General features: G+C 40.1%; 1 protein-coding gene across 1 annotated transcript in view; it reads right to left on the reverse strand.

The window, feature by feature from the left end:
* The window catches only part of DARS (aspartyl-tRNA synthetase), a 37,881-nt gene extending 24,107 nt beyond the window's left edge, over nt 1–13,774 (reverse strand). Inside the window, exons 1-3 of the mRNA XM_009074424.1 lie at nt 13,723–13,774; nt 7,951–8,043; nt 2,815–2,917 (exon numbers count right to left, since the gene is read on the reverse strand). Of these exons, the coding sequence (XP_009072672.1) occupies nt 2,815–2,917; nt 7,951–8,043; nt 13,723–13,747 (221 nt within the window). The 5' untranslated portion in view covers nt 13,748–13,774. The remainder of the gene's footprint in view (nt 1–2,814; nt 2,918–7,950; nt 8,044–13,722) is intronic.
* Between the last annotated feature and the right edge of the window lie 809 nt (nt 13,775–14,583).

The raw sequence follows: 14,583 nt of genomic DNA on the forward strand, positions 1-14,583 counted from the left end.
GACCAGGCTGAACTGGTTTTGCTGATGAAACACATGAGAACAACTCCACAGCTGCCAATCCACTTTCTCCACTGGCTCTGTGCTGTTGGCTGTGTACATTTCGGAGGTTCAACTAGAAACCTTCCATAGTTAAACTCACAGAAATTTCTTTGTAAAACTGAGTTAAACCAGTGTTCAGGATCTCTCACTAAGAACTCACATTCTTATGCTAATGGAGATAATTACTATCTGAATGCTGCTGACCACAGAAGGTTATGAAAGTTCTTGGTTTCCATGTGCCAATATCTAAAAGAGGAACTGGTTTGTTTATCATTTATGAAAATCTGTACAAAAAATGCTCATTATTTAATCAACTCCATTAAAAAGTCAAGATCCAGAATTTCACAAACTGTTTTAAACAAAGTTGCGGACCCAGGATCAAAATATAAGAAAGCAGGACAGGACAAATATAGTTTATGTACTATCAATGAAAAGAAGTTTAAAAACTTGATTGAAATTTAAGGTATTTAAGTTACATGTTTTCTTCAGTAAATGTGTATTTCCTCACAACGCATAGGAAATGAGATGATAAAAAAAAAGACACTAAGAAAGGCAGGGAAACAGGACAGTTATTTTTAGACATCTAAGACCAGCCCTATGTGCCAGTGAGAATAGCATCATCCCCCTGCAGGTGAACAGGGGCAGGGAAGGCCTGAGCACAGGCACGTACTGAGGCTCTGCTTCAGGTGCTCCTGCCACAGTGACCCCACGTGCACTCAGGGAACAGCAGCAGCCTCTGAAGGGCAAGAGCTGCAATGCTGACATCAGACACAACCCTGGGAAAAGTGAGAGCATGGCAGGATATTAATAAAACAGCTTTGTTGGTGAGAAGGAATTGCAAGAAGGGGATTGCACTAATGGGGTTAACAAACAAGAGCAAACCCAGAAGGCTGGAGCAGAGAAAGTTACACCATTCAGAGAACATGATGGTAAGCATGTAAACATTTCAGAAGCACAAAGAATGAGTAAAACGTGTATGTGAGAAACAAGGAGAGGCTCAAGTACCAGGGTTCAGCTAGCGAGTGGTATCCCAAGTAGGAGCAGAATGAAAAGTCAAAGCACAAGTAAATACACCACAAATCTGGCTACTCAGAGGAAATCAAATCTGTCCCATCAAGAGAAGTGAGGAGATGACAGGCATCTGGAAAGAACCTAAGGACGAGGTTCTGTGTGATTCAACAGCTCACTGCTGCCAGAAGTGACTCCTTCCAGATACGTTCTTCCCCCATTTCCCATTCCTTGTTAGCACTGGACCTGCATGACCTAGTGTAAATCACTCACCTGGCAGAAAACTGAGTGACAAAAGATTAGTGAATCACAAAAAAAGTCACTGACAGTTTATAAGTGGCAGTCAGCACATGCCAGAAAAGGGTAAGGACCAACTTCCCACTCCTGAGCAAATAACCACGAAGTTCTGCCACTCATGAAATGTAAGAAATTCGGTTGTGGAGCAAAGAACCACGAAGAAAACTGAAAAAGAGATGTTGGAGAGAACTGGAGGAGAGGAGAGGAAGCATCACCACTCTAAAAGAGTTCTACTGTTCTGTAGTGCAAGTTGAGAGAGCACAGGCAGTGTGCTGGTGGGTTAGAGGGAGATGAATTAGGGAACAAGTAGATTATACACTTAATTCTTTACAAAGATTCCAAGCACTGGAGAGAACAAACCATTTCATGAAGAAACAGAGCACTTCACTTTGGCTCATAAACACCTGTAAACAGCATGTTTCACCCTGGCACTGCCAGCACTGAGCACAGCCAAACAACAAACACTGCTGGTTCTGTTTTCCCGTTGCCCTGAACCTCATCAGCAGAAGCATTATCCCAACCTTCTTAACTTGGCTTCTGCAAGTCTATACTATAATGAATCCTTCCTCTCCCTGACATATTGAAGGTTGAAGGCTGTAGCACTTTTGCAGCTAATTAGTGGGGGCTCTCTTCCCAGGCAGGAGAGTAGTGCCAAGATCTGCACAGAAGCAACTCAAGTGCCACATGTTCAACATATTATTGCGTCGAATTCATCCACATTTCTCTTTGTGAACAAGCACATATACATGATTAAAAGCTCTGCTATAAAACACATTTATCATGCAAGCATATTTATTACTGGACAACCCCAAAGCACAATCTTGAGGCAAGTAGAAGGGAAAGGTAATTTTTTATCTTCAGGAACAAAACAAACCAAATTACTGAATTTAAATTGCTGCAACAAACACTGGTTTAATTAGCAAGTCTAACTATTACCCCTCCCCAAATTATTTTAAAATTAACTTAAACCCCTCATTAAACACACTTGTGCCAAAAAACAAGGTGTAAAGAAGATTAATAGAGTGCACAGAAGCTACTTAAATTTCAGCTCAGTGAGGAACTCACAACATGGGACTCCTTCACATCAGTTCCAGCTATCAAATGTATTACTACACTGCACGTCTTGTAGGAGAAAAACACGGGCAGATACACACCAACAGCACACACAAAATGAAGTGTCCTGCTAAGCTCAGCTTGCCAGACTTTTTGTTAGCCAGCCTGAAAGTAAATGCAGGTTGTCTGTGGCGAGAGAATGCTGCTTCAGCAGTTCAGAATGAATTTCAAGCCTGTTCTCTATTTTATCCTTTGTCAGTGTAATGCATTCACTGCAATAGAGAGCTGACAATTTAAATAACTACATTTTAAAACAAACGAAGCATTGATGTTAATGTGTGAAAATGGTCCCAACCCCCGGGAGTCCTGGTTCCCACCATTGTTTACTCTGACAACAGGATATAATTGCTTACTTACTTGGCAGCAAACTTTACCATCTGCTTGCTTGCATGCTGTCCCACAGCCACAAGAGCCTGGATATTAAACTGCTGCTGACGCAGGACTAAGAAACACTGCTTCCCTGAATACAAAGGAAAACAACACAGGTGTATTAAGGACAAGTTACTTGAGGACTTTGTGAATGAGAAGAAATGCCTCACTACTTTCATATCAAGCTGACCTTTCAAGTGTGTCTGTCTCTCTCTCACTCACTGCTGGCCTCTCTCCAAACAGCTACATTGAACTACTCAGCTCTGCATGTACACACACAAACACAGAGATAAATCAAAGAATTGTGCCTTACATCTACCAACATGTGAATGGACATTTTCTAAAAATAGCAGTAAGCCTTCTAAGATAAATAATATCTAGACAAAAAACCCTAGAAATCCTAACTTTTAAAATAACCATTTTTCCTCAACTGCAGTTATGATACTTTTCTAGTTTCTCTGCTCACAACTGCTTCAAGTCTAAGTTATTTTTAAAGAAGTTTTGTCTCATCTTCTCAAATCAAAGCTAGAGAGTTCACTTTACAAAGCTGCTCTGAGAGAAACAGACTTGATTTTGCACCACGGGGTCTAAACCAACAATGTTCATTCTATCATACACCACACATTCAGAATGAAGGGGAACAAAAGGAGTATTGATTCTAGTGAATGACAAGAACCTAAAAGACCCAATTAAAAATTCCTCTAAGAGCAATTTATTCATGAACGACTTAGGGGAAAAGAAGTTAACAGGAATTAATAATAATTTACAAAGAACATAACCCTCTTTGGTGACTTTTAAAATGGGTATTTCCAAGTCAACAAAGCTCCTTCTAATCTGTTTAGCTGACAGTTACAATCACTTCCCATTTCTTCTCACATCTCTAACAATCATTAACTCAGATTTTAAGGAAAAACGGTGATTTTTAAATGCTTCTTCCTAGGGAGAGAAATTAACAGCAAACACTTCATTGTTGTACCAGTATCTGACAAATGCATCAATATCACTTGAGCTCCAAGTTCTGACTCAGAACATTGTAAGTTTTCCATTAAATTTGTGAGGATAGGATGAAGCCAGAAGCTTTTTATAGAGAGCTAATTCCCAGTCACTGTTGACTTAGTCTATAAGACATTAAAATCAACACATACCTAACTTGAACACTGACACTAACAAGGCAGATGCAGTTTTCATTTGTAATTATGCAGATTACCATTCCTGACACATAGCTGCAGATAATTCAAACAGCATCAGGTGATAAACACAGAGCACTTGACACAATCACACGGAAATAAAAGCAAACATATAAAACTGGTACAAAGTATTATTAAATATTAACATCATAATTATTGGAAATAGCTAACCTTGTCCTAGGACAAACATAAGTGGCACAAAATTAATTAGGCATTTTCAGAAAGCAGAGTACAATTATTTCTGTATTCCAGAGGCTGCAGTACCTAACATGGTATGGGTGTACACATTTCTTGCAGGCAAACATGAAGCCACAGATTTAAACTAGAACAACACAACAATCTGTGGTTCAGATCCAGCAAGGCAACAAATGGAGCACAATCTTTTCCATAGGACACAACATGCTGAGTTTCTTTAGATAAGAGAGCCATATCTCACATCTTTGCCATCTCAGTATTTCTTACTTACAAGATGGTTTGATACAGCATTTCCTAGAAAATAGTATTTTCTTCCATGATGTTAGTCACAAATGATGCACTAGGTGTTCCAACAAGAAATACACAACTACAATGTCACTTGACTAGTAAATACTTAAGGATAAAACTGTGAAATAAATGGAGAGACCTGTTATCACAGAATCATAGAATGGTTTAGGTTGGAAGGGACCTTTTAAAGGTCATCTAGTCCAACAATGCTGCAATGATCAGGGACATCTTCAACCAGAGCAGCTTGCTCAGAGCCTCATCCAAAAGTCTAGTGGTTGTACCTAAACCCAAACACTGGAACTCTGATCAATATCTGTACTACAAAAGGACTCCAATCTGTTTGTCATGAGTAACAGTAGCTGTTTCCATGAAGAAAGAGATGTTTTACAGAATATAACCATTTCTAATCACACAGAAGATAAGTGATCAAACAGACCTCACTGATAGGAGTTGTTAGAATATCACAGTTACAAAGATGGTAGGAGGAAACAGAACTTTTCCCAAAAGAGATGAAGGCAAAATAAAGTATAAAAAAGACAAGCCATAATCAAATCTAGTTCATGCTTAGATGCTTTTCCAGATCAAGAGACAGGAAAAAGGAAGCATCAGAGTGAGAAAAAATTTTCCACGGGTTTCAAAACACTTACATGGTATTTAAGTGAAAAGGATACAAACAAATTTACTCACATTTAACAGTAACCTACGCTAAGTTTCTAGAAAACAAACCAAATCCCACAAAAATGCCTAAAAAGATGAAAAGTTTCAAAAGAAATCTGGTTAACAGGTCTGACTCAGGATAACATGAGGAATGTTTAGTCACTAGACAAATAAGAGAAGACACCACACAGAGAATTCCATCAAAAGTAAGCACATAAAGCCAACCAAGAATCCACTGTCTTTCTTGAATAAAATAACCAAATGAGACAAGACTTTTTCAGAGCAAAGGATGTAAGGAATGCATGTGTGTAAAGAGTAAAAAATGTTTGGTCACATAAACTAATACATTGCTGGTTACAGACATTTGCCAGCAAAGAGCAAACTTTATAGTGCTCAGTACAAAATTTGGTGCAGTATTGCCCTTGATGGCATCCTTATTTTCACACATACAATTCTGATGTTTTATAAACCTTTGCATTCATAAACTAAAAAGCAGTTCAGGTCTACCATACTGCACCATTCCCAGCTCCCTGGCCAAACCCAGACTGATTTCCCAACAGCTTTCCAATGATAAATGTGATCGGTAGCTTAGGCTGGCTTGAAAATGAGGCCAGAAATAACATTTATTCAATCTGCGTGATCAGTAGCTTAGGCTGGCTTGAAAATAAGGCCAGAAATAACATTTATTCAATCTGTGATAAAAACCACAGGGCCCCCAAGCACTTTAATTTTAGTACAACCCACAGAAATTCCCAACACCCCATTCTTTACACATCCTTCAGTTCATTTCCATGAGTGACTTGCTATACAAGACAGCTGGATTCTGCTGTTGTTCCCAGCCATTTTTCTGGTTTACTGGTCAGAACTGGACAGGGTTAAACAAAGGGTATGTTGGTTATTTAGGAGTCAAATTCAAGTTTCTGAGAAAAACTAGTGCTATTTTTGTGTAAGATTTTCCTGTTTCCTGCAAGGCTTTCCTTTCCATAATGGTAGGAATAGTGCCATGATGTGTGTGGGAAAGGCTAATATTACTTTTTACTCTTAAACATTTGCTTTTCTTATAAGATTCTTTCCCCCAAAGCTTAAGTAAACAAGCATATGGCATTCCCTAGCAGCACTCCCTGAATGTCAGAATTGTTCTGTGCTGTCAGACCAAGAGGGAACCAGAAGCACAATCAATAAACTGAGAACACTTCAAGCCCAGTCTCAGCTCCTTTTGCTCTCATTCTTCAGGCTGTGTTAAAGAGTTTTGAAAATAAGCAGTGCTAACTCATGGAAACCAATAGTCTTGCTTGACAGAGGTGAAAGATGACAATCAGCTCCTAGTAAGTTAATACTGGCATGTTACATAGGTGTTAGTGTGATTGAAGTAAATCACTGTCCTGCAAGTTAATGTGCAAGCAAGGAAATACAGAGACAGCAATCAGCCACTGAACTTCACACTGCTTTCAAGGTCTGCAGAGACACCTGCCTCTAACATCCTAAATCCTGCTAATAGTCTAAACTCTTTCAAAGAAAGAGTTGGCAAAAGAAAAGCCACAAGGATACCCTTATTTGTGTATTGATAGTAACATTTAGCTTAGATGAAGGATGTCCTGTGTGAACAACTCCACTTGTAACAACCAAAGCTTTCACAGCTTCTGGGGTTGACAATTTGCTTAAATTGTAAGATTACACTACAGAATTAGAGGGGAAATCACAGGCTCCCTAAATGTGAAAATTCTAATACAAATTAAAACACACATCATATGTATATATTTACATGCAGTTCCTTATTTTAACTGACTGCAGTAGTGCAGACATTCATTAGCAGAGACATTTTCTGAAAAAATGAAGACTCAAGAAGAGAAATCCCTTTCAAAAATCCACAAAAATGGTATCTGTGACAATATTCTGCACCGGATTCTCACCCTTAATTTGTGTTATTCCCAATTTTAAGACTACTGTTAAGTTTCAATCGTGAAGATAATTTCTTTATATTCTTTTCTTTCAATTCTGGAGACACAAGTTATTTATATCTCCCTACAGAGCTGCCAAACATAACTGAAACCAGTACAACAGTTGTCAGTGTCTGATGTCAACTGCAAAGGCCAAAGCCTATTTAAGTTTGCATATGGCAACTTGGTCCCCAGGGAGAACTTCTGATTCCAGGGATGAAATATGACTGTCAGACAGCCAAGCAGGACAGCCCAACTACTGAGAACCTACAGAAGGATTCTCCTTTTGTCTTTTTAAGGAAAAGATGATGCTTCTTATTTGAGGTTCAAATGGATACAATCAGATACTGGTAACAGAAAGTAAAAATTCTGAGATTTTAACCCAAGTTTTTGTTTCCCATTGAAGAAAATGTATAGTGAAAATATTCATATGCAGCAGAGTAAATATGACAACTGATACATTTATAATACAGGTATGTTTTACAGCAGAGGCTTAGAACTGGTTTATCTCACAACTGCCAATGCCCTAAGGAGAATGACTCTAATGTATTTGAATTCTTATTATTATTTACAATTGTCCACACAGTATTTAGCAATGCAAAACCAAAATTCACTTTTACTACAATGTAATAGTAATACCCAATTGCCACACAGCTGAAAACAAAACTTCCTTTTCCCTCTTGGGAAAACAGAGGTGGAAGAAGAGAAAATAACCAGGCAAAGTAAACAGTAACTAGATGGCAAAGTTTTCTTGAATGCAAGACATAAGTAACAGGTCATGAAGCCAAAAAAACCTCAAACATTTAGGTTATACTAACAATAAGAGGAAATAAAAATAAAAAGCCCTGAAGGCATCTCACCTTTAGCTCTGCTTGTGTGAATTCTGCCACGAACCCAAACCAATTGATCAGCCTTGTCCAGTGTCAAGTCTTTTATGCGAGTCAAAACTCTGTCTGAATTACAGAAAAAAGCACATTTTAAAACAGGTTTGGTTTTACTAAAGCAAAACATTTTTCACTCAGAAACTCCAAATACATTTTCTGCCATTGCCAAAATTTATAATAAACCCAAAACACTTTTTTTATATCTAGAGCATAATTGATGTACTGCAAACACCCAAGATCCCATTGCCTCTCTCAGGCACTTGTACTTGATCAAGTAGCTCTAAATTGGCTCGAGTTATTATCTGACTTATATAGCAGAGTCAAACTGCAGGAAAACAACAGCAGGACTTACTGCAGGCTACAGATGGCAGAACCCAGAATGACTACACTGCTTTTGATAGGACTTCACTCTACTACCTGCATGTTAGTCTGAATTTCTGCTGCCTAAGGGATGTCTGCCCTGCTCCACTGTGCAAGGTGGAAGTTGGCATGCTGAACCAGGAAAACAAAGGCTCTGAGCTGACAGGACTATTCTCTGTACCCACCATACATACGTAGAGTGAATACTACCGTAAAATAACGATCATTTAAAATCAAGAAGAGAAAAAGAAAGCACAAAGTAAAGTGCATCATAAATTAAAAGAATATTTATTTTGATAAACACAATAGCAACAAGAGTATAGCTGTGTAAAATGGATAACATTTATTTTAAGAATCTGTTTGACAACCTGGTTGAGCACTGCTGTCACTATCACTGTCAGAGCCAGGACTGATTGGAAAGAGCTCTTCAAACTCTATGTACCCTCAAAAGCTAAGTAACAACAGGAATGCAATGGTTTGGAAAGGACAGATCTTGGATAGTAAAGGGAAAAATAAAAAGGATCAAGGAAAACATTTTTAATTAAGTTAGGACTTTGAAAGTTTTATACAACCATCATGAGCTGCAATGAGCTGGCTGTATGCCAGTAATCCTCGAGATGTACTTGTTTAATTGTACTTTTCTGGACAAATACATTTTTGTCTAGTCTCAAACACTTTTTCTCATATCTACAAATCAAATAGAGGGTATAGATAGCACTGCATAGAACCTCAATGGTTCTAGCAGCTACACCTGCTCATTTTCAGTTTGCATTTCAATGGTTCTAGCAGCGCTACACCTGCTCATTTTCAGTTTGCATGCAGTTAAAACCACTGCTCATTAGGCAAAAAAAATTTTTCAAAGGAGATGATCAAGAGATCCTCATTGGTCTCTTCTAACTTGAGCTATTCCATGATTCTGTAGCAGGATTCTATGATGTGCAACACAAGCAAATTCACTCTCTCTGCCTTTCCTCACACACTTCTGCCTCATTTCAAAATCCCATTAAAATTTACTAAGACGCTTCTACTGTAGACTTTTCCCACCAGAACTCTTCCAAAGTTTGCCCACCCCAGGACACCATCTGCTGCTCTGGACTCCTTCCCTCTGCCTCTGAATGCCAGTCACAGCTTGCCCTGCAAGCCTGTTATTCTGCACTGGGGATTTTTGGGGGCTGCAAATGTTTATTAGCTTATGCTCAGGGCGATGCAGTTCTCCCTTCACAGCCACACATTAAAACCAAAATAGAAAAGAAGTGCAAAGAGAAATGTAATAGGAAATTGAGTCAAATATATTAAGTGTGTGTATGTAGTGGGGAAAGGAGAAAGGGGAATGAGGATGTTACCACTTGCCAGCAACTTCTGATGTGCAAACTTCAACAGTATAGTACTATAGGGAACATGGAACCATCGCAACTTTTGATACTTCTAAGAGTTTGACATTCAGTTAAAATTACCTCAGTCCACTTAAAACTGTGTTCTTACAAACTTTAAACATTTTCTAGGCACAAGCATAAAGACAGAATGAGGTGTTACCCTTTTTATGGATCCTTAGTGTTTCAGGAACAATCTGCAGTAGATAAATATTTTAAAAAGCCTTTTGGCTACATAATGGTTCCTGTTTCATCAAGACTAAACAAGACACATTTAACACAAATATTGTTACATGGTATGAATTATTGCGACTATTTCACCTTCCATAAAACAACATCCAAAAAGAGACATCATAAAGTCATTTTTTCCAAGGGCAGAACACAGAATCACAGCGTGGCTGAGGTTGGGAGGTACCTCTGGAGGGAATCCTTGAGCAGGGTGACATGGAGCCAGCTGTCCAAGATGCTGTTCTGATGGGTTTTTAGTATTTCCATGGGGGGAGGCTCTTCCTGGGCAACCTGTACGAATCCTTGGCCACCCTCACAGTAATAATGTGTTTCCTGATGTTCAGAGGAGTCTGCTGTGTTCCTGCTTGTGCCCGTTGTCTCTGTTTCTGCCCATGTGCTCCACGGAAAAGAGCTACATCTAGCAGCTATACCACTTTGTTTACATCCTCCAACACTACTCAAATTCTAGTTTTCTTTTCCCCTCATTTCTAGAATGCCAAGAGTTCATGATGATGCCTACACTTATTAGTGCAAGCAATCATTTGTCTCTGTCACCCATTTTCTCTTGTCCAGCCAACATACTGTATCTTCCCTCTGTACTCTCACGTCATCTGACCTGGAATTCCTATCAGTCCATTTCTATCTCTTCCATGATAAAAATGAAGCTTCTTCCTCTCACCTTTCAGGTCCTCCCATCACATATTTCAGACTATCACCTACTTGTTCTTTCACAAATGCAAGCTACACTTATATTTTCTGTCCTCTTGCCACATAAGCCCTCCTAGACAATTAAGTGCAAAATAAAAGATGTTTTAAACAGTGCTACAGTTGCAGTGAAGATAAGGGAATAAAGATTTTAAACAAAACACTCTAGGTATAAAATTCCACTTCCAGCCCCAAGTCAGCATTCAGCTCTCTCACCTTCACTGCCATTTTGAGTCATGTTTATGGGGAAACTGTACTTTTTGTTTCCTTAATGTACAGCACAATCTCTTTTTTTCAACATACTAAACATCCTTATCTTTCTCTCAGCACTCTAACCCCTTCAAAAAACATGGGGGGATAAAAGTCCAAAAAGCTGTGTGGGATACACAAGACAAAATCACTTTTCCACCTCCAGACCCCATTCCCTGCCTGTCACATGAGCCTGTTTACTAAGTTAATTTGTCTTGCATCGTGGAATTTTGAACAGACTGATCAATACTTGTGCTGTCTCTGTGAAGAGTTATCTTCGCAATATTAGATAAATTTGAGAAAGAGAAGATAAGTTTGATTAAAAAACCTGAAACTCAAAAGCAGTATAAGGTGAAAGCAGCTTCCAGGGAGAGAATATGAGATAATGGGGCTGAAGGAGAAAAAGGGAAAGGCAAATGGAGTTTTACTAGTAATCATAGCAAGGAGGAAGGACTTAAAGACCTGAGGTGGCAGGAAGTGAGAACATCAGACAGCCAGAGCAGCCAACACCAGCAGGAGAAAGACTGAAGTGGTCCAAGAAAGAAAGCACAGGTGTGTGAGTTCAGCACAGCAGGGTGGAACAACCACCTTGTGAACCTGTGAAAAGAATTTTAATTTGCCTGCAGAGGGACAAGAATCTACCAGCATGGCAAAACAACAACTAATTTATTGCTGGGAAAGGAAGAATAATTTGCTCTGATCACTTTAAGCTTTTGAACTTCACATGGCCAGCCAGTGTCCTCAGCACAGTGCAGCTCCTAGAACAAGCCTAAAAGTGCTGCAGCCATTCCCCTGAGCTCCTACCCACACCTGTGCTGTGTGTTGGCTACAGTTACCAGACAATGTGTGGATATGCACACCTCACACCACGACCCAGAACCAGCATGTGCCCACACAGACTGCAGAAACAGACACAATAAGTACAGTACAGACAGCAGGAAACACTCTCATTTCTGCCTCCCTGCCACCCCTGCCCCCAGCAGCAGCTCCTCCAAGACACTCAACGCTAGAGAACACTTCGGGGAGATACTGATGCTGAGTGATGAGCTCACCCTCCCATGAGCTGTTTGGTAAGACCTCTCCCTGGCAGGAACCACTGAATCTGGAAATAAGAGTGCATTAGTCTCAAGGAAAGGACTAGGCTGATCTTCAACTTTATTACAGGCATTTTGTTCTTTATTGTTACCCAATTTTGGTGTTCTGGATAAAGACCTTCTGGGAACACAGAACAGCAGGAGTGCTGTACGCTGTATTTGAAGTCCAATGGAAAACCCACTCAACCTTATCCACACACTATCCAAGACTTTCTTTTTAAACAAGGATCAAGAGCCAAAGGGACAACAAAACTACATAAAGCACTCAGCCTTTTACATTCAATTTCCTGTGGCTTTCACCATTGTCCTTCCCAACAAATTTTCTTCCTCCACAGTATTTTTTAGTGTTCCTTTGGAATACAACACAGTTGCCAGTGCAGACTTTCTCCATGAGAGTAGGATTTGATCCACCATCTCAATCTGCCAGCTTGGGTGTCCCACACAGTTGGGGGTGTGAAACCAGCAGAGAAAACACAGCAGTTGGGCTGCCTTACACTGTGATTTCCACTTTCACTCCCCTCCTGAGGCAGCTAGTGTGTATTGTATTCAACAAGGACTGTTAATACAGTCCCTACTGATATTCTTGTGCCATTACATTCTTGATACAACCTTCCCCTTCAGCTGGTTTCAACCTCTGATTGCTCTTGTGGCTCCTCCTCTCCCCTACATTCTGCATTTCACTTCCTAAGGAAGGTCAACCAAAACAAACATTCAGAGGAAAAAAAGAATCAGCTAATCAAAAATGATGTTGATTTTTTACATTTCACTATGAAGTTATTATAAACCAGTTTATCACCTTCCCTCATTCCTGTTTCATGCACTGGATAACATGAAGATTAATATCCCTTGGGGTGTTGGCCTAGAAGATTATTCTCTAGCAAACAGGTTTTTCTGAATCCCCATTCCCCATCAGTAGAAACTCAGGTTTTCCTGAATTCAGAGTGGTGTGAATAATGATAAAACCCATAAATATTAATACATAGTATTAGTGGATTTGGTGTTCATATGAGGAGTAAGGAAGGCTGAATAAGCAGAGAGATATCCCACTCAGAGAGAGAGCACTGCTGCAGAAAGCCACAGCAGAACCTGCTCCAAGCACAGAAACAACCTGACATCTCAGGAGTCAGCATATTACAAAGAACAGTAATTTAATAAGAAAACAAAAAACAAAGCCCACAGTGATGGGCAGACAAAACTGACAGGCTGTGTAAGGTGTGGTCCAGGCAGGGGCAAAGACTGAGATCCATTACCCCTCTGGACTCAGTTCCAACATCCAACCACACTCATAAATTTCTAGCTCAATTTCCTGACTTGTGTCCATGACCTCCTGTTCAATCACCACACACCTTCAAAGCCTGTTCCTTATCTTTCCTACACCTTCCCATTAAGTAGATGTAAGCTGTAATAAAATCACTCCACAGCTTCCTCCTCTCTGGGCTGAACCAGCTCAGCTCCCTCAGCCTCTCCCTGGAGATCCCGTGCTCCTGTGCCCTGGACAATCTGGTAGCTCTCCACTGGAAGAGCTCCAAAATGTTCATGTCTTCCTCACACTGGAGAGCCCAAAACTGGACACAGCACTCCAAATGCTGCATCACAAGTGACAAATGCATCCAAAGAGAAGGAAAGGATTTGAATTAAAAGGTTTGGTAAATGATTTCTCAAAAAGGTACTGAAGATAACAAGGATATAACTCCTTTTTTCCTTCTTTCCCACCCCTTTTTGCAAGAACTTTTTCAACTGACCTGGTTTCTCTTGGGATTGTATCATTGATGACACTCCATATCTTTCCTTAGCATAATCCTAAAACGGAGGTGAGAAACACACATCAAAGGAGCATACACAGAAAGACAAGCAAAATCATTACAGAGTTAACTGAGGGAAGGCAAAATAATTAGCTATAACAATACAGAAACTGTGTTTTGGACTGGCAGGAGATACACAAGGGAGAGAAGACAATTGTGCCATGTAAAAGGTAGTTCCAACCACAGCAAACATCACGAGGGTCATTACCTGTTACACAGAAGTTAGTGTGGGTGTCTCTATACAGACCTTACTGCTGACAAAGTATTTGAGTCCTGAAGTAGATACACTGAATATTTCCTTCCCGTGCTCAGATACACTAAGAAACTCCTGTCCTTGTCACAGCCCCATGAAGCTGTTAACAAAACCCAAGACACAAGACACAGGGGAACGTGGCCTTTTCACCCAAACCCTCACCATTTCCAAATGAAACCCTCTGGTTTATTTCATTCTGTTCACCAGCTGAACACTTCCAATACTTTATTTGAGGGTGTCTCATTGCTCTGCTTCCAGGGAACATAAACGACCCGCTGATGATTTTAGGGAAGCCAACAACACTCCCAAATTCTCATTGCTGATGCACTTGTGGCCATTCAACAGCAAGCGAAACAGATTTTATAACAAAACAACGCTCATTATCTTTGCCTCATTGAAAAAACTCTGCCCTACACTTCTCCAGCACTGTACCCCACGCTGGAAACACGAGCCCTGCCCGACCAGCCGCAGCCCCCGGAGCTGCTCAGAGGGTTCTGGGGGTCGGAACGGACAAGGCCGCGCTGTCCCGTTCAGCGCAGCCCGCGGCG

Source organism: Acanthisitta chloris, unplaced genomic scaffold, assembly GCF_000695815.1.
Source record: "Acanthisitta chloris isolate BGI_N310 unplaced genomic scaffold, ASM69581v1 scaffold13605, whole genome shotgun sequence".
NCBI lineage: Eukaryota > Metazoa > Chordata > Aves > Passeriformes > Acanthisittidae > Acanthisitta > Acanthisitta chloris.